The sequence below is a fragment of the Muntiacus reevesi genome, chromosome 21 (genome assembly GCF_963930625.1).
Source record: "Muntiacus reevesi chromosome 21, mMunRee1.1, whole genome shotgun sequence".
Classification (NCBI taxonomy): Eukaryota; Metazoa; Chordata; class Mammalia; order Artiodactyla; family Cervidae; genus Muntiacus; species Muntiacus reevesi.
In genome coordinates, this window is record NC_089269.1 from 114,009 (window position 1) to 133,814 (window position 19,806).

The 19,806-nt window shown below is 39.0% G+C and overlaps 1 protein-coding gene across 1 annotated transcript in view; it reads left to right on the plus strand.

Moving 5' to 3' along the window:
• The window catches only part of SLC9C1 (solute carrier family 9 member C1), a 152,086-nt gene that overhangs the window by 37,395 nt on the left and 94,885 nt on the right, over nt 1-19,806 (plus strand). Inside the window, exons 6-9 of the mRNA XM_065913843.1 lie at nt 1,833-2,050; nt 5,859-5,963; nt 7,534-7,634; nt 10,322-10,450. Of these exons, the coding sequence (XP_065769915.1) occupies nt 1,833-2,050; nt 5,859-5,963; nt 7,534-7,634; nt 10,322-10,450 (553 nt within the window). The remainder of the gene's footprint in view (nt 1-1,832; nt 2,051-5,858; nt 5,964-7,533; nt 7,635-10,321; nt 10,451-19,806) is intronic.

The window sequence follows — 19,806 nt, forward strand, 5'->3', positions numbered from 1 at the left end:
CTCAGAAACAATCTTGTCTTTTATTTCACTAAAACGTTATGTGAACGTTATCACTTGTAAAAGCTTTACTTATTTCCTTTTGACTAACCATCCCCCAGATGGATTTACATTGTTAACTTTAGGAAGATGATTTTCTTCAACAAAGACTACTTACTGTTTTGTGGCCACTGCAAGTACACATATGAAGGTTCTGAATGCTTTTCTGCCCACCAGAAGGATCATCTGATCACCACTTCTTTAGTTTTTACTTCTGTCTTTGGTGGGTTCACGTTTCACTCCCTATTCTTTGACCTTTCTTCTCTGCACATCCCTTTTGTAGCCATCCAAATAGCCTTACAGACTTTGAGTGAGTAAAATTATAAAGAAGTATCACACATGCCAAATAAGTGTTTAATTTCAAAATCATTCCAGTATTCCTACCCAAATATTTTACGATGAGAGTGGGAATATGAATATTCGCTCAATGGTATTAAAACTAAGCAATTTCAATGAAAATATCCTTTCCATATTATGCTTAGAAAAAAGAAATGGGTCTATCATTATTCCTAAAAGTTTCCCCATATAAAGAACTCTGGGGAGTTAAATTCTATCTTGCCTGTCTTGATTGAGTTCTCCTACATGGCTAGAATGGGATTTCCCTGGTGGCTCAGTTGGTAAAGAATCTGCCTGCAATGCAGAAGTCCCGAGTTCAACCCATGGGTCAGGAAGCTCCCCTGGAGAAGGGAATGGCTGCCCACTCCAGGATTCTTGCCTGAAGAATTCCATGCACAAAGGAGCCTAGCCGGCTACAGTCCATGGGCTCACAGAGTCAGACAGGGCTGAGTGACTAACACTTCCACTTTAAATTCATATGGTTAGCTGCTGCCGTTGCTAAGTTGCTTCAGTCGTGTCCGACTCTGTGTGACCCCATAGACGGCAGCCCACCAGGCTCCTCTTCCCTGGGATTCTCCAGGCAATAATATTGGAGTGGATTGCCATTTCCTTCTCCAATGCATGCACACATGCTAAATCGCTTCAGTCCTGTCTGGCTCTCTGCGACCCCATAGATGGCAGCCCACCAGGCTCCTCCTTCCACAGGATTCCCTAGGCAAGAATACTGGAGTGGGTTGCCATTTCCTTTTCCATCATACGGCTAGACTAGCCATTATTTCTCTCTCTCTCTTTTGTTTCCTAATTCAGCAACATGCATCTTCATATTTCAAATTTTCTACAACTCTATCTTACCTAGGAATCTCACTTCCACTAGATTTCTGGGAAAACAGTGTCCATTGGCTCTTGGCCACAAATCTACTGTTCCTAAGTTTTAAATTAATATAGCAATACAATTTCTGGAGTTTCCTTTTCACCCTCGCTTATGTGTTTATTTGTTTCTAAAATACAACAGCCTTAATGCTTCAAGAATTGTTACAGCTGTTCAGAGGTGATGATGCTGTGTAGCGCTTTCAATGACTGTGCTTCGTCAGTCAATCAAGTCAGGGGTTGCGAACCTAAAGCCAATGGGTGCAGGCCAGGGGCGGGGCTTAGAGCGAGTAACTGTCACTGAGGCTGCGGTTGGTTGTGGCTGTTTCTGGATGAGCGGATTAGCTCCCTTCCACCTGTCACTTCCGTACTACGTGATACTCCTCCTGAAGCTCTGGGTGGTGAGTCTTCCTTTAGCTTCCCATTCAGGAAATTGCCCTTCCCTGCTGGTACTTTGTTCCTCAAAGAGGAAGCAAATGCTTTCACAGTATTCCGGCTACAGATTGAGCCAACCATTCATCTTGAAGTTTCCACCTTTCCTATGACCTTCCCGAAGATCGACCAGCCTCTCGGTGTGACTTTCTGTCCCCTAGCCCCTGCCCCTCCTCCGCTACACCTCCCATACCAACTTTCCAGACTGCTCACCTACCCGGTATTTATTCTCTCTGCCTCACAAGGCACCAAGAGGAAACCACAGTGGCGCCAAGGCTAACCTCAGGTGTGCGGGGCAGAGCCGAGAGCGGGGAGGGGCTCCCTCGAGGGAAGAAGTCCTGGGAAGGCAGCAGAGCGCCCGCCTTCACGGCGTCTGCGAGTAAGAAGACGTGTGTTGTCTGGTCAGAGAGTCCAGTTCCAGTTTTTCACCTGTCAAATTCATGAGCGCTTTGCAGCTTCTTAAGATTGCTGGGCTCCCACAGCACTCTTCTCAGGATACTTTTGTCACTTAATTCCTGCAAAAACTAGTGATTAAAAGGAAGAAATATTTCCCATTCTCAGGGACAGAGTGAATCAGTCTGATTTCCACACCATGAGAAAGAGAATTTCTCAAGGCTGACTGTTGTTGGGGACAAATCCATGTGCCATTTGAGAGGACAATTATTAACCTCCCACAGAAAGAGATTTGAGGCATTATTTAATTTTTCTGATATGTTAATGTAGGAAACCCATGTGGCAATTTTAAGGCAAATCAGTATTTTTTTCCTTAATGCATGTGACATGGACTTATAAACTTATTCAAAATTGTTAAAAGTCAATTTAAGCTGAATAATAAAAATTGTAATTACATTGAAAATCTGTTTAATCTAAACTGCTGCTTCTTTACCCATATTTTTAAAAGTGTCAAGCTTGAATAATATTAGCATTTGCATGCTAGCTTAACATGAGATCATTTTGTGGTAGTAAAGGTTTGTTAAAATTTGGAGTGGAGATTGAAGAAACTGATTTGAGTTTTCACAGCCAAACAGTGAAATTCTTCTGAGTTTGATCATGTATTTCCCCAAAGTTCAAGTATAATTAAGATTTGGGGTAATTTTATTCTTTTATTAAAAGGATTTATTAGAATTGAATATACAAACACTTATTAAGGTTTTCAAATAAGCTATTTTAGAAATGAGAAAACTGCTTATGGGATCATGTATCCCTGCTTTTAGTTTGGAAGACAATAGACTCCTTAACTGTATTAAATTCTGCGAGCACATAGGAGTATATAACTATGATGCAGAAAATATTTTCCTTTTTTGTTCAAGCCCTTTTGCTTTGTAACAGTGAGAAAAATAATAGGTGTCATTGACAAAATTTTACTAACCAGTTTGATTTTGAGAGCAAATACTCCGGTCTTTCAGTGTTCTTCCCTAAGGCGCAGCTTCCTCCTAGAGCAGTGCTTCTAAATAATGGCTGACTAGTAAAGTCACTGGGAAGCTTTGAAGGTTCCCAGTATTCAGGCTGCACTTTATACCAATTAAATTAACCTCTGGGGAGCCATCCAGGTAAATACCTGTATCTTTAAAACTCTCTGATTCTAAATGTAGCCAAGGTTAAAAATGTCTGTCTTAGAAGGATAACTGAGCTTACTTTGCTGTATCACTATTCTATTATCAAGATCCCCTGGTCTACTTCCAGTTCTTAACATGTTACAGTGAGGTTGAGGAATTTAGAAATTCTTCTAGGAAAAACAAAATCAACAAGCTAAAAAAAAAAAAAAAAAGAAAGAAAGAAAAAAAGCAGCCCCAGACACGGGAAACTGGTCTGACACTCAGGGCTAGGTGTCACTCAGTGTTGCCACAAACTGGTGTGATGCTCACAGCTGGTCCATGTTGTTCTCTCATTTGACACAAATAATCTCACAGAACATCAAAATCAGATGAGGTCACTATGAGACGATAATAAAATTGGACAGAATGAGTCACCATGCAACCCATCCAATACCAAATACCTCTCATTCTTGTCTAAAACGAGTGGTTGCTGCTTCTGTGCTCAGCACAGCTTCATCCCCATTCCCGTTTGCTCTCTCTGTAGATGAGTTGTTGAGTACCCAACCACAGAAGTGTCCTTACTTTCTGACAGCACCCAAATCAGAATAAAATCTCACTTCCTTAGACCCTCCCTCTCCAATATTACCCAGATCCATAACTAGTTCTTTCTAACATCCTTTTACTGAAACCTGCTACCACAGTTCCCCAGGGTGGATATGTCTCCCTCACTGAGACACATAATACACCAAACTTGTCAACGACAGATGTGTTTCTGGGGTCTTCACCAGAAGGACACTGATATCCTTTCTCAAAATACCTGACTCAAGAATATTGGAAAAAAATGTTGGCTTAGAGACAGAAAATTGAGCAAGGTTGCTTTTTAACTGGGTGAACGACAGTGGTTACTAACCTTGACTACACATTAAAGTCGCTTGGGGAGCCAGGCTGCCACGCAGACTGATTTAAATAGGAATAGTGGGGATAAGACTCATCACCAGTGTTATCATATCTCCCCAAGTGATTTCAAAGAAAGTTATAAATACAAGGATAGAAATTACACAGACTGGGAAACTATACAAATTAGAAAACTGAAGCCAACAGCAGGTTGCCCAGAGTCTTTTATGCTGTAAGCCGCAGCCCAACAGACCTTTGCATGTGGGTAGTCAGACCAGAGAGTTACCACTTTCACATTGGTGCTAATGACACAGTGTTTGCAAGGCTCTTTGATGCTGGTGATATAATACCCTGTGGAAAGAAGCAGAAAATATGATTATATAAGGATGAACCCAATTGTGTAAATAAAATATATAAGAGCTACTAGATGACATAATTGTGCAAAATTTTTTTCCTGTTTTTGAAATGTTTGTTTATATATTTATTTCAAAAATGTTCACAATAAGCATACATTTATTTAATTAGTCTTCTTTCAAAAGGTTGTTTAGATAGTCAGAAAAGAGCATATAAGAATCCATTTAAGTATATGAAATATGAAAGTGAAAAAGACATTGCTGGATCATGAGAGGAAGTTTAGTAATAACTAATTGATTGCTTAGCGAGGCAGCAAGGTGAGATGCTAAGAGATGCTACAAAATGTTAAGCCAATATTAGGAGAGATAAAATTGGAAGAATTCCCTCCGTGAAGTTTAAGACCCTGATGTAAAATGTTCCTTACCATGGGAAGCAAGTGAGATTGGCAGACTGCAGCTATCACCTATTTCTTCAGACCAAGACACATCATGGCCCTTGTTCTTCTTCCAAGAAGTAACAATGGAAACATGTAACAATTCTCCTGCTTTAAATCATTTTGGTTTCAATATTTTTCTTAGGTCCTTAGTTGCTATAAAAATATTTAAAAATTAGAGAAAACCAGGCCCATGGATGTCTTGAAGCAGACAAAAGATGATTATTATTGAATATCATCATGGTCTATTGATTTCTCTCTGGATATAACAAGAAAAGATCAGAATATTCTGCCCCTTCCACCATTTCCCACTTTGGAATAGCTGCCTGAGCATGCTTCCATAAGCTCAGATAGGCGATGGCAAACCCCTCAGTTCTCCCTCCTGAGAACTAAGTAACCTGTACTAGCGTGTGGTCCCGATTACTGGCTAGATGAAAAATCCTCTTTTCAGTTGAATAGATACAGCATGAATAATAGCTAATTAGTGCCTGGCATCATAAGAACACAGGATGACACTGGACAGTCTCTATTACTTGGGGTTGTACTTTTTCTTTATCATTTAAATAGAAAACATCATAGAAGAGGAAAGTGAAAGTGAAGTCACTTAGTTGTGTCCAACTCTTTGCAACCCTGTGGACTGTAGCTCACCAGGCTCCTCCATCCATGGGATTCTCCAGGCAAGAATACTGGAGTGGATTGCCATTTCCTTCTCCAGGGGATCTTCCCAACCCAGGAGTCGAACCCAGGTCTCCCGCATTGTAGGCAGACGCTTTAACCTCTGAGTCACATCCTTAATTTTGGCAGACTCTAAGAAATTACTAGAAAAGCTTTAGGAGGCCACCAAGAAGAAAAATCTAACTTTCTTTTTGTTCTAGGCAAGTTTTGCAGAGTCCTGAGAGTTGGATTCAGACAGCCTGTGAGAAACCACAGGATGGATGGCCAAATTTCTAATTTCACTTTTTTTCGGAAAGGGTTTACTGATGAATGGATGGAAGTTTTTAGGCATTCATTCTTGAAGACTTCTCAGGAACTCCCTAAAATCATTCTAATATTGTCTTTGATCTGTATAATTGGAGGTGGGTACAATTCTTTTTATTTCAGTGTATTCTGTGGATGTATTTTGTATATGTCACCATATAGAATTAAGGGAGGTAACAATAGTAGGAAATCAGTGGGTTTTTTTTTTTTTTCTAAATTCATACCTCTATCCCAAGATTTTCAATCAAATGAATCCAATAATAATCTACCCCTGAAGAGAGACCATGTAAATCTGATTCATATTTTTCACCTCAATTGAGTTCAGAATATCCATACTTTCTTACTTGCTAAGTTATGGTTAGATTTAAGTGATGTGGTGAATTGAATCAGATTAACAGATAATCAAAGGTTAGGGATTTTATTGTTAACCTGCCTTATCATAAAGTATAGTTTCATCCTTATTTTTAAGTTAGCTGTCCCACAGCTTTCTTCACTTGGAAAAAGAATTTTCAAAGTGATAGTTCTTCTGAATGATTCAGTCACTTTTTAACCCCTTGATAGGTGCTCTCTTGGGATTCCTATGTGGCACTAGTGGCAAAGAACCCGTCTGCCAGTGCAGGAGACATGAGACTTGGGTTTAATCACAGGGTGGGAAGATCCCCTGGAGGAGGACATGACAACTCACTCCAGTATTCTCACCTGGAGAATCCCATGGCCAGAGGAGCCTGGAGGGACACAGTCCATAGGCTGCCACAGAGTCCAGCCCTACTGACGCAGCTTAGCACGGCATGGCACAGATGTTCTCTTGGGTTTAATCCAAATAGTAAAATATGCTGAGCTCTTATGAGAAGAACAGAACACTGTAGAAATCAAAAGAAAGCACAATTTTTGCATCCTTTGACCTGATTAGGAAATGTATTACAAAGAATTAGGAAACATTAAACTGAAGGAAATGCTGTGATATTGTTTATTGCACTTTGAGAGAATGACAAAGTCAAGCGCTCATTATCGGTTTTCCAACAGGCAGTGAAGTGAAAATGCTAGCTCCTCAGTCGTGCCCGCCTCTTTGTGACCCCATGGACTGTAGTCCGCCAGGCTCCTCCATTCGTGGGATTTTCCAGGAAAGAATTCTTGAGTGGGTTGCCATTTCCTTCTCCAGGGGATATTCCCGACCCAGGGATCAAACCCAGGTCTCCCTCGTGGCAGGCAGACTCTTTACTGTCTCAGCCACCAGGGAAGGTAGCTAGATTTTCTCATTGTTATACTAATTTCTCATTGTTATACTGAGAATCAGCCAGGATATTTCATTTTAGTTATTTATTAATCCCTCATTGCTGTATTGCTTAAGAAATGAATATCTGATTTACAGCATGTATATAAATTACTATAAATATTTTAGTAGTAACCCAAGAACCAATGATTACTAGCAATGTTTACTAAAGATTCTAAGGAAATTATACACATCATAAAAGAAGTAAAGCATGAGTTTAGTAGATTACCAATTATACTGATTCTGTGTTTAAGTGTGAGGGAGGGCTTCAATAACTGTTTTGTCACTTACTTGCTATATTTCTATATTTCGTTGTCTTCATATTAAAAAGTCATATCAAATTAAAGTTCTGTTAAGTGTGATATCTCATTGCCTTTCAATAGACATATTTTTTGCAGCATTTTTGAACCAACACCTGAAAGACTTTCCAATTCCTCTCCCTGTGATATTATTTTTACTTGGATGCAGTTTTGAAATGCTAAGTTTTACATCTGACAAGGTGTGTATAGTAAATATGTGTGTTTTATTTTTCTGAGTATATCTAAGATTCATACAAAGATGGTTTAAGGAAATTTGTAAGCATATCTCTTCACTGCTCTGCCAGTTCATATATGCTTGTAATGCAAATAACATTAGATCAGCTGTGTAGAAAAAGGACCCAGGTGTGAAAGAGCTGAAATCCAGCTTAGCATCGTCAAACAGAGCCTAGGTCTCAGACTAGGCAGGTAATTCAGAATGAATACACATAGCTACTGAGAGTGTGAGTAGCTGAGCATTTAATCATAATTCAAAACCTCAGACAAGAAATTGGCTTAACAAGGTAGAAATCCAGAAAGACTTTGAACTACTGATACAGGACTCCATTACCAAGAAAATTCTGACATTGAATCAGTCTAGTGCCTGAGAAATGTTTCATGGGGTTCCCATTAGGATGGAGGCTCTCTCTAAGCTTGACTTAGCATGTATCAAGAAGCATACCCTGAACCTCTTCATGGAGTTAGAAGTTAGAGAAAAAGCAAACTATATAGCCAAGGTATCTACAGTAATACTAAATAGTTGGGAATAGCTGTAGTCAGGTAGAGAAGAGAGAATATACTTACTACCAGGAATGTAGAATGCATTGCTAGCATATTAAACAGTCCTCTAGCCCAGGGGTTGGCAGCAAAGTTTTTTGTTTTTGTTTTTGTTTTCCTGTAAAAAGCCATATAGTGAATATTCTGGACTACACAGGCTGTATGATCTCTATCACAGCTACTCAATTCTGCCACTGTAATTTAAAAGCAGCCACAGACAATACATAAGTAAATTGGCATAGCTGTATTCCAATAATACTTCATTACCAAAAACAGGCATTGAGCCAGATTTGTTCCCAGGGACCATAGTTGGCCAACACCTGCCTTAGTTAATCAACATGTAAATAGGAATGTGTGTAAAAATGATTGACTTTCTCAAACAAATTCTATCAGTGATGTTAAAAAAGATAATGGAAACCATATATGCAGGCAAAAATCAGAAGCAGATTACTACTTCATTTGTTATGAACAGGTTTAATAATCATATGATATTTTACATAAATGTGACTTTAAATACTTCTATAAACCTTCCTATTTATCAACAACTCTTCAAAGGAAAGGTCCCTATGTCTAGAACTCTGAAGGGTCTAAGATTTTACTCAGGTTTCAATCTAATAAATTAACATGCCACAGTCACAATCCTGTCAAAACACATGGGACTCCTGGGCTAGAGACAAAATACTCTATTACTCATAGCAATAGCAGAATCCAGAGCCTCAGAATTTTCTTGTCCCATTCTATGAACCCCATAAAGAGAAGTAAAGAGGGCGAGGTGAAAACTGTATATGCAATGGGTTACATTATAAGAGAGGAAATCTGAGTTTAGAGAACTTGAATTATTTTATGATAGGTATTGAGCTCATCTTCCCCCTTGCTCCAGAGAGAGATATTATCCTTTTACACAGGACAGTAATAGTAAACCTGCCTTTTGTTCTGGAGGGAGGCACTTGCTGTATCTTCCAAAGCTGTTAGTACATACAAATATTCTTGAAAGAAAATATTCCTGGAAGAAAAGCAATCAGTGCCTCCACCCATAATGTACAGAGATACACAAGAGACCAGTGAAGAATTACGTTCCAAATACAAGAATATCACCTAACCGGTAGGTACTCAGTGTTTCCTTCATGAGTGAATGTTGAATGGATGTGTTAATGAACCAAACTCATCTCTGCTCACCCTCAAGCAGGAAAGCCAATCTACTGACAGTGGATTGTGGCGAAGGAAAGCATCTATTATAAGGTGCCATACAATGAGTACCAGACATCTAGTGCTCAAAAAGTCTTCACTGATGGGTTTCAGCAAAGCATTTTAAACGCAAGGCAAATGAGGGGAGTCCCAGGGTATGTGATCAACTTGTGCACAATTATCTGATTGGTTGATGGTGAGGTAAAGTAAAATCACTGCAAATATTTCCCGGTTCCAACCAGACTCCTGAGGGGATGTGTTTATTTCTTTCATTAGGTGGGGGTTTCGCATCTGTAAAATAACTCAGCAGATATGCATCAGACACTATTATTTAGATACTTAAGAGAGGAGCTAAAGCAGAGGCTATGAGGGAGGGTCTGTCTGGGGAAGGTCCCATAGAGACTGCTTAGTTACAGACACCCATAATAAGGGTTAAAAACTGAAACTAAATATTTTATGATAAATGTCACTAATTAATTATTTCATGAACTGCATTAACTTCCTAGTCTCTTATTCCTACTGTTCTTCCACACACATCTGCATAAGCCATGGCTAATTATGTAGTTTCTGGAATTTGATGTAATTGTTTACTCCTTTGTGGATTTTGTGCATGATGATCCATCTACCCAAAATCTCTTTCTCTTGTAGGCCTGAAAATCTCCTACATATCCTTTAGTACCTATGTCAATGTATTTCCTATGTTTGTTCTTTAAAAAGAAACACTAGACATAAAGATGTCCATTAACTTTTTGCTGTATCTGGTAATGATCTGATGGAAAACTATGAAAATCCACCAGAGTTAAGACCTAAGCACTTACTATGTTGTGATATATCTTTTTATGTTTTGCTAGAGATAGGAATGCCTGATATGTATTCCATGTTAACAGACTAATGGGTAAATGAGAAAATAACAGTCTTATATTATTAGGTCCAAGAATATGCAGATGCCATACAATGGATGGATCCACACTTATTTTTTAATCTATTTACACCGGTAATTATCTTTAATGTTGCATTTGATATGGATGTTTACCTGTTTCACAAGTTATTTTGGCAGGTAAGAAGTTATTTTAGAGAGTAAGAAGTTATTTTGGCAGGTGTTATTTTCAATAATATTATTCATTCATGAACTACTACATGTGATCTATGTTCAGGCTTTTCTTACATTTAAAAACCATTTTGAGATATAATTTACATGCAGTTGTGTGCACACAGTTTGAGCACAGTTTGATGAGTTTTGACAAATACCTGTGTAACCACCACCCAATCCAGACATAAAAATTTTCATCAACCTGGAGAATTCCCTCAGAATTTCTCTGAAGTCAGTCCCTTACCAATGTATCAGTGAGGCAATCCCTAATCCAACCTTTTTTTTTTTAACGATTCAATTTAATTTGACTTACCTTAGAAATTTGTCCAAATATTGATGTGACTTTCAACACAGACAGTAATTTGCAAGGTCATGGGGTACAAGTAGAAAGACTAATTTTCTCATTATTTGTTATTTCCATATGCTACATTTCTTTCAAATATTAATCAGAAAAAACTAGCAGATGGTTTCTATAGCTTTATTCTTAAAGCTTCAAACAGATGCCGGGTGAAAAATATTACACAGTGACTTTTACAGGCATTATTTTCAGAAATCATTCCTAAGAAAGATAAATTGTATTCAATTAAATTGATTTTAAAAATCCATTACATATTGTTTTTAGCTGGTTCTTCAATAATTACTTAATAGTTTCATTGTCTTCCAAGTATGACTTAGATTCATGATCGAAAATAGTAAATCTCTGCTTTGATACCATTGTAGTTTTCATTTTTCCAAAAGTTTTTACTTTTGGTGAATTCCAATTTGTCCAAATATTGAAAAATTTTTCCTTTAGAATTTGTGTTTTTATGTCATATTAAAAACTTATTTCCTAATTAAAGATCACTAAGATTTTCTCTTATGTTTTCTTCTAGAAGTTTAATTAGTTTAGATTTCATATTTAGACCTATGATCAAATTTGAGCTAATTTTTTAATGATATGAGTTGCATGTTCAGGTTCATTTTATTTTTTCATTTGGACTTTCAATTTTTACAGAATCTTTTTTTCCCTTCAGTTTTATTGCAATATAATCAACATAGATCACTATATAAGTTTAAGGGCTACAGCATAATGATTAATATGCATCATGAAATGATTATCATGATAAGTTTAGTGACTATCCATCATTTCATGCAGTTACAAAATTAAAGAAATAGAAAAAATATTTTTCTTTGTAATGAGAATTCTTAGGATTTACTCTCTTAACAACTTATATAACATACAGCAACGTTAATCGTATTTATCATGTTGTTGTACATTATATTCCTATTACTTATTTATCTTATAATTAGAAGTTCATAAATCTGTATCTCTGCACTGTCTTCATCCAATTTTCCTTCTTACTTTCCCTCTGGTTACCTGTCTCTGGTAACTACAAATGTGATCTCCTTTTCTATGAGTTTGTTTGCTTGTTTATTTATTTTTGAAGTATAATTTACCTACATCACTGTGCTAATTGCTGTTATACAACATAGTGATTCAATATTTATATACTTTTCAAAAAGATCATCACAATAATTCTAGTTACAGTATGTCACCATACAAAAATACTAGTTTTTGACTGTATTCCCCACACTGTACATTTCATTTCAAACCTGTGACTCATTTGTTTTGTACTGAAAGTTTGTACTTCTTAATTTCACACATCTATTTCTTTCCTTCTCTCAATCCCCTCACTAGGTGGTTACCTGTTTGTTCTCTTTATGAATCTGTTTCTGTTTTACTGTCTGTTCACTTAGCATACTACCCTCTAGGTCCATCCATGTTGCTGTAAATGACAAGATTTCATTCTCTTTTGTTGCTCAGTAGTCTTCCATTGTGTGCATATGTGTATATACCTCATCTGCTTTATCCACCTATCAATGAACATTTAGGTTGCTTCATATCTTGGCTATTGTAAATAATGCTGCAATGAACATCACTTCAGTTCAGTTCAGTCACTCAGTCGTGTCCAACTCTTTGCAACTCCATGACTCACAGCACGACAGGCCTCTCTGTCCATCACCAACTCCCGGAGTTTACTCAAACTCATGTCCATCGAGTCGGTGATGCCATCCAACCATCTCATCCTCTGTCGTCCCCTTCTTCTCCTACCCCCAATCCCTCCCAGCATCAGGGTCTTTTCCAATTAGTCAATTCTTCACATGAGGTGGCCAAAGTATTGGAGTTTCAGCTTCAGCATCAGTCCTTCCAATGACACCAAGGACTGATGTCCTTTAGGATGGACTATTTTGATCTCCTTGCAGTCCAAGAGACTCTCAAGTGTTTTCTCCAACACCACAGTTGAAAAGCATCAAATTTTTGGCACTCAATTTTCTTCGCAGTCCAACTCTCACATCCATACATGACCACTGGAAAAACCATAGCCTTGACTAGACAGACCTTTGTTGGCAAAGTAATCTCTCTGCTTTTTAATATGCTATCTAGGTTGGTCATAACTTTCCTTCCAAGGAGCAATCATCTTTTAATTTCATGGCTGCAATCTCCATCTGCAGGGATTTTGGAGCCCAAAAAAGTAAAGTCTGACACTGTTTCCACTGTCTTCTCATCTATTTCCCATAAAGTAATGGGACCAGATGCCATGATCTTAGTTTTTTGAATGTAAAGCTTTAAGCCTACTTTTTCACTCTCCTATTTGACTTTCATCAAGAGGCTTTTTAGTTCCTCTTCACTTTCTGTTATAAGGGTGGTGTCATCTGCATATCTGAGGTTATGGATATTTCTACCAGCAATCTTGATTCCAGCTTGTGCTTCTTTCAGCCCAGTGTTTCTCATGATGTACTCTGCATATAAGTTAAATAAGCAGGGTGAAAATATACAGCCTTGACATATTCCTTTTCCTATTTGGAACCAATCTGTTGTTTCATGTCCAGTTCTAACTGTTGCTTCCTGACCTGCATACAGGTTTCTCAAGAGGCAGGTCAGGTGGTCTGGTATTCCCATCTCTTTCAGAATTTTCCACAGTTTATTGTGATTCACACAGTCAAAGGCTTTGGCATAGTCAATAAAGCAGAAATAGATGTTTTTTCTGGAACTCTCTTGCTTTTGCGATGATCCAGCTGATGTTGGCAAATTGATCTCTGGTTCCTCTGCCATTTCTAAAACCAGCTTGAACATCTGGAAGTTCACAGTTCATGTATTGCTCAAGCCTGGCTTGGAGAATTTTGAGCATTACTTTACTAGCGTGTGAGATGAGTGCAATTGTGTGGTAGCTTGAGCATTCTTTGGCATTACCTTTCTTTGGGATTGGAATGAAAACTGACTTTTTCCAGTCCTGTGGCCACTGCTGAGCTTTCCAAATTTTCTGGCATATGGAGTGCAGCACTTTCACAGCATCATCTTTCAGGATTTGAAATGGCTCAACTGGAATTCCATAACCTCCACTAACTTTGTTCGTAGTGATGCTTTCTAAGGCCCACTTGACCTCACATTTCAGGATGTCTGGTTCTAGGTGAGTGATCACACCATCATGATTATATGGGTGAAGATCTTTTCTGTACAGTTCTTCTGTGTATTCTTGCCACCTCTTCTTAAAATCTTCTGTTTCTGTTAGGTCCATACTATTTCTGTCCTTTACCAAACCCATCTTTGCATGAAATGTTCCCTTGGTATCTCGAATTTTCTTGAAGAGATCTCTAGCCTTTCCCATTCTGTTGTTTTCCTCTATTTCTTTGCATTGATCCCTGAGGAAGGCTTTCTTATCTCTCCTTGCTATTCTTTGGAACTCTACATTCAAATAGGAATATCTTTCCTTTTCTCCTTTGCTTTTCACTTCTCTTCTTTTCACAGCTATTTGTAAGGCTTCCTCAGACAACCATTTTGCCTTTTTGCATTTCTTTTTCTTGGGGATGGTCTTGATCCCTGTCTCCTGTACAATGTCACGAACCTCTGTCCATAGTTCATCAGGCACTCTATCAGATCTACTTCCTTAAATCTATTTCTCACTTCCACTGCATAGTCATAAGGGATTTGATTTAGGTCATACCTGAATGGTCTAGTGGTTTTCCCTACTTTCTTCAATTTAAGTCTGAATTTGGCAATAAGGAGTTCATGATCTGAGCCACAGTCAGCTTTTGGTCTTGTTTTTGCTGACTGTATAGAGTTTCTCCATCTTTGGCTGCAAAGAATATAATCAATCTGATTTTGGTGTTGACCATCTGATGATGTCCATGTGTAGAATCTTCTTCTGTGTTGTTGGAAGAGGGTGTTTGCTATGACCAGTGCGTTCTCTTGGCAAAACTCTATTAGCCTTTGCCCTGCTTCATTCTGTACTCCAAGGCCAAATTTGCCTGTTACTCCAGGTGTTTCTTGACTTCCTACATTTGCATTCCAGTCCCCTAGAATGAAAACGACAGCTTTTTCGGGTGTTAGTTCTAACAGGTCTTGTAGGTCTTCATAGAACCGTTCAACTTCAGTTTCTTCAGCATTAATAGCTGGGGCGTAGGCTTGGATTACCGTGATATTGAATGGTTTGCCTTGGAAATGAACAAAGATCATTCTGTCGTTTTTGAGATTGCATCCAAGTACTGCATTTCAGACTCTCGTTGACCATGATGGCTACTCCATTCCTTCTAAGGGATTCCTGCCCACAGTAGTAGGTATAATAATGGTCATCTGAGTTAAATTCACCCATTCCAGTCCATTTTAGTTCACTGATTCCTAGAATGTTGACATTCACTCTTGCCATCTCCTGTTTGGCCACTTCCAATTTGCCTTGATTCAGCGACCTGACATTCCAGGTTCCTATGCAAGATTGCTCTTTACAGCATTGGACCTTGCATCTATCACCAGTCACGTTCACAACTGGGTATTGTGCACATATTTTTTTGAATTAGCATTTTGTTTTTCTTTGTATGAATACCCAAAAGTGGAATTGCTGGATTATATGGTAGTCCAATATTTAATTTTTTGAGGAATCTCCATATCTTTTTTCCATAGTGACTGCACCAATTTAAATTTAAAATGGTTCATAAGGTTTCCCTTTTCTCTACATCCTCCCCAACACTTGTTATTTGTTGTCTTTTTGATAATAGCTCTTTTGACAAATGTGAGGTGATATCACATTGCTGAAATCAAGAATTTGCATTTCCCTGATGATTAATGGTATTGAGCAGATTTTCATATATTTATCTGTCATTTATATGTCTTCTTGGGAAAAATGACTATTCTGATCCTCTGCCCATTACTTAATGGTGTTGTTTGCTTGTTTTTGATGTTAAGTAACATGAGTTCTTTGTACGTTTTAGATCTTAACCCCTTATTGGATATATTGTTTGCAAATATCTTCCTCCATTTAGTAGGTGATCTTTTTCTTTTGTTGATGATTTCCTTCACTATGCAAAAGCATTCTAGCTTCATGTAGTCCCATTTATTTACTTTTGCTTTTGTTTTTCTTGCCTAAAGAGACAAACCAAAAAAAAAAAAAAAAAAAAACCGATTACTAAGATTGATGACAAGGCTCTTACTACCTATGGTCTCTTCTAAAAGTTTTCCACATGTTTAGTCCATTTTGAATTTATTTTGGTGCAGGATGTGAGAAAGTAGTACAGTTTAATTCTTTTGCATATAACTCTTCAGTTTTTTCAACACTATTTATCGAATAAACTCTCTTTCCCCTATTATATATTTCTTCCTCCTTTGTCATAGATTAATTGACCACAGATTAATTGCCCATACAATAATTATTTTTTTCCTTTCTCAGGTTAGGGAAGTTTTCCCCTATTATTTCTTTAAATGTATCCTCTGTCCCTTACTCTCTCTCTCTTCTTCTTCAGAGACTTTATTATGCTGCTGTTAGTATGTTTCATGTTCTTTCAGAGGTCTCTTAAACTGTCCTCCTTTCTTTTTGTATGTTTTTCATTTTTGTATTTGGCTTCAGTGATTTCTAGCATTCTGCTTTCCAGTTCGCTGCTCCATTCCTCTGTATCTTCCAATCTACTGCTAGTTCCTTCTGCTGCGCTGCTGCTGCTGCTCAGTCATGTTGGTCGTGTCCGACTCTGTGCGACCCCACAGACTGCAGCCCACCAGGCTCCCCCGTCCCTGGGATTCTCCAGGCAAGAACACTGGAGTGGGGTGCCATTTCCTTCTCCAATGCATGAAAGTGAAAAGTGAAAGCGAAGTCACTCAGTCGTATCCAACTCTTAGGGACCCCAAGGACTGCAGCCCACCAGGCTCCTCTGTCCATGGGATTTTCCAGGCAAGAGCACTGGAGTGGGGTGCATTGCCTTCTCTGGTCGATTACTTCTACTGCATTTTTAATTTTAATTATTACATTGTTTATCTCTGATTCTTCTTTATATTTTCTAGCTCTTTGTTAAAAACGTCCACCTTCTCACTTTATTCATTTAATCTTCTCCTGGATTCTTGGATCATCTTTATCAGATAGATTGCTTATCTCTACTTCACTTAGTTCTGAGCTTTTATCTTCTTCTTTCAAATATATATTTGGAACATACTCCGCTGTTGCATCATTCTGCCTAATATGCTATTCTATTTCTGTGTATCTGATAGGTTCACTGCATTTCCAACCTCGGGGAAGTGGTCTTTTCAGGAGAAGTCCTCTGTGCCCCAGTGACACACTCCCCTCTCTTCACCAGAGCTACACCCTCTGGGGTTCTTCTTACCCGAGCTACATGGGTCCCTCTCTTGCAGCAGGCTGGCTACCGTGGCGAGTCTGACAGAGGCGGCTGGCCCCAGTCCAGCTGGTTTCTAGGCTTTGCCTATGTGCATGCTGCCAGCTGCTGGTGGGAAGGGCCTGGACACAGGCAGCTGGCTGCAGATCCCTGGGGGTCCGGGGGCTCGGGCTGGCCCACTGGTGGGCAGAGCTGTGTTCTGTAGTGGGTTTCTCTGGGACCAGGGGTCCCATATCTAGTGTCTGCCTGCTGATTGGTGGGTCCACTTCCTGACACAGCTGATTATAGGGCCTGGGGTGCTCCAAAGTTCATGTTGACCTGTTGGTGAGTAGGGCTGAATGCCAGGGGTGGGCAGTTGAGGCATCGAAGGTGTATTGGAACTGGTATTAGCTTGCTGATATGCTGGGTGGTGGAGGTCCCAGGGCTAGTATGGGACTACTGATGGGCAGGGCCATGATCCAAGGTTGGGGGAGGGGGGGCCTGGAGCAAGTGCTGTCCTGTTCATCAGGATGGCTTTGGTGCTCTTGTGGTTCCTGGGTTCATGTCTACCCACTAGTGGGTGAGGATGCATCCTGGGGATACTGCCAGATTGATTGTGGATGAAACTGGGCTCCTCCAGCTGACTGTAGAGACCCAGAGGATCCTAGGACTAGTACCAGTATATTGATGTGTGGATTGGATCCTAGCCTTTTTGATGAACAGGGCCGTGTCCCAGGATAGCTGTACACTCAAGGAGTCTTAAGGAAACTAGCCTAATGGTGGGCAGAGCTGTATCCTGACCCAGGTAGCTGCTTGTCCTGAGGTGTTCCAATACTTTTGCCAACAAGCAGGGCCAGATTCTGCAGAGTAATAAGCTAGACAAAGGGTTCCAAAATGGCACTTGCCAACACCAGGGTCCACATGGTAGAACGAGTTTCCCCAAGTAGCTGCCAGCTGTGTCTATGTCTCTGGGTCATCATTCCACTCTGAAAGACTTTTCCAGATCAGCAGGTGGATCTGACCCTGGCTTCTTTCAAATTATTGTTTCTGCCATGGGTCCCAGAGCATCTGAGATTTTGTGTGTGCCCTTTAAGAATGGAGGTTCTATTTCTCACAGCCATCTGTCTATCCCCAAAGCAAATCCTGCTGGCCTTCAAAGCCAAATGTTCTAGTGATGTCATCTTCATGGTGCAGTACCCCCAGACCAGGGATCCTGATGCAGGGCCTGGACCCCACTTCTCAGAGAGAAACTCTGCAGTTGTACTATCCTTCTAGCTGTGGCTCCCTCACTGTGGGTGTGGGTCTTGACTCTATAGTGTCTCTGGCCCCTCTTCCCATTTCATGGTGTGTTTTCTTTTTCTTTTTAATATAGTTGATTTAAAATATTATGCTAGTTTCAAGTGTACAATGTAGTGAATATTTTGAGATTAAAAGATAATGGCTATAATTCTCTGTGCTATACAATGTGTCTTTGTTGCTTATTTTATACATCCCGTCAACCCCATACACTTAATTTGTCCCTACCTCACTTACTTTTCCCTTTTGGTAACCACTATTGAGATTCCCTGGTGGCTCAGATGGTAAAGTGTCTGCCCGCAATGAGGGAGACCTGGGTTCGATCCCTGGGTTGGGAAGATCCCCTGGAGAAGGAAATGGCAACCCACTCCAGTACTCTTGCCTAGAAAATTCCATGGATGGAGGAGCCTGGTGGGCTACAGTCCACGGGGTCGCAAAGAGTCAGACAGGACTGAGCGACTTCACTTTTCACTTTCTCTTTGGTAACCACTAATTTGTTTTCTACATCTATGAATCTATTTCTCTTTTGCATATATATTCATTTGTATTTTTTTAGATTCCACATATAAATGATATACAGTATTTATCTTTCTCTGGTTGATTTCACTAAGCATAATGTTCTCTAAGTCCATCCACATTGCTGCAAATGGCAGAGTTTTATTCTTGCATTGGTTGTATAGTGGTGAGCATAGGTGCCTTCCATTCTTTTTATGGCAGAATATTGAAAATAAAAATCACATCTCCTTATCTATTCATTTGTTAATGGGCACTTGACTTGTCATGGTTTCTTTATATCTTTTTTTCTTTCTTTCTTTCTTTTTATTTATATCTTTAGTTGTAGATCTTTTCTGCTAGTCTTATGGCCTTTCTCTGTTTTAAATAGGAATGAGTAATCAGTATACAGTTGGCTATTTATGAAATACATTATTGCTGTTAACTGTAATCACCATACTGATATTATGTCCCTATGCTTTCCTCACTTTATAACTGGAAATCGGTGCCTTATGACCAGTCTTATGCATTTCACACCTCCATCTCCCAGCTAACCTGATTGCCTGTCTCAGTCAACCATAAATTTGTTCTCCAAATCTATGAATTTGTTTTTTTTAGATTCCACATGTAAGTGAGATTATATGGCATTTGTCTTTCTCTGTATGATTTATTTCACTTAGTATATGCCCTCAAGATCCACTTACATTGTGGCAAATGGCAAGATGTCCTTCTTTTTCTTATGATTGAATAATATTCCATATATGTATATATGTACAAAATACATACTCTTTATCCATTCATCTATATATGGACATTTAGATTGCTTAATGTTTTGGCTATTGTAAATATTGCTGTAATGAACATGGCAGTATATTTGTGAATTCTCATAGGTACTTTAAGGAAAAATCAGCATATTTTCCCAAGTC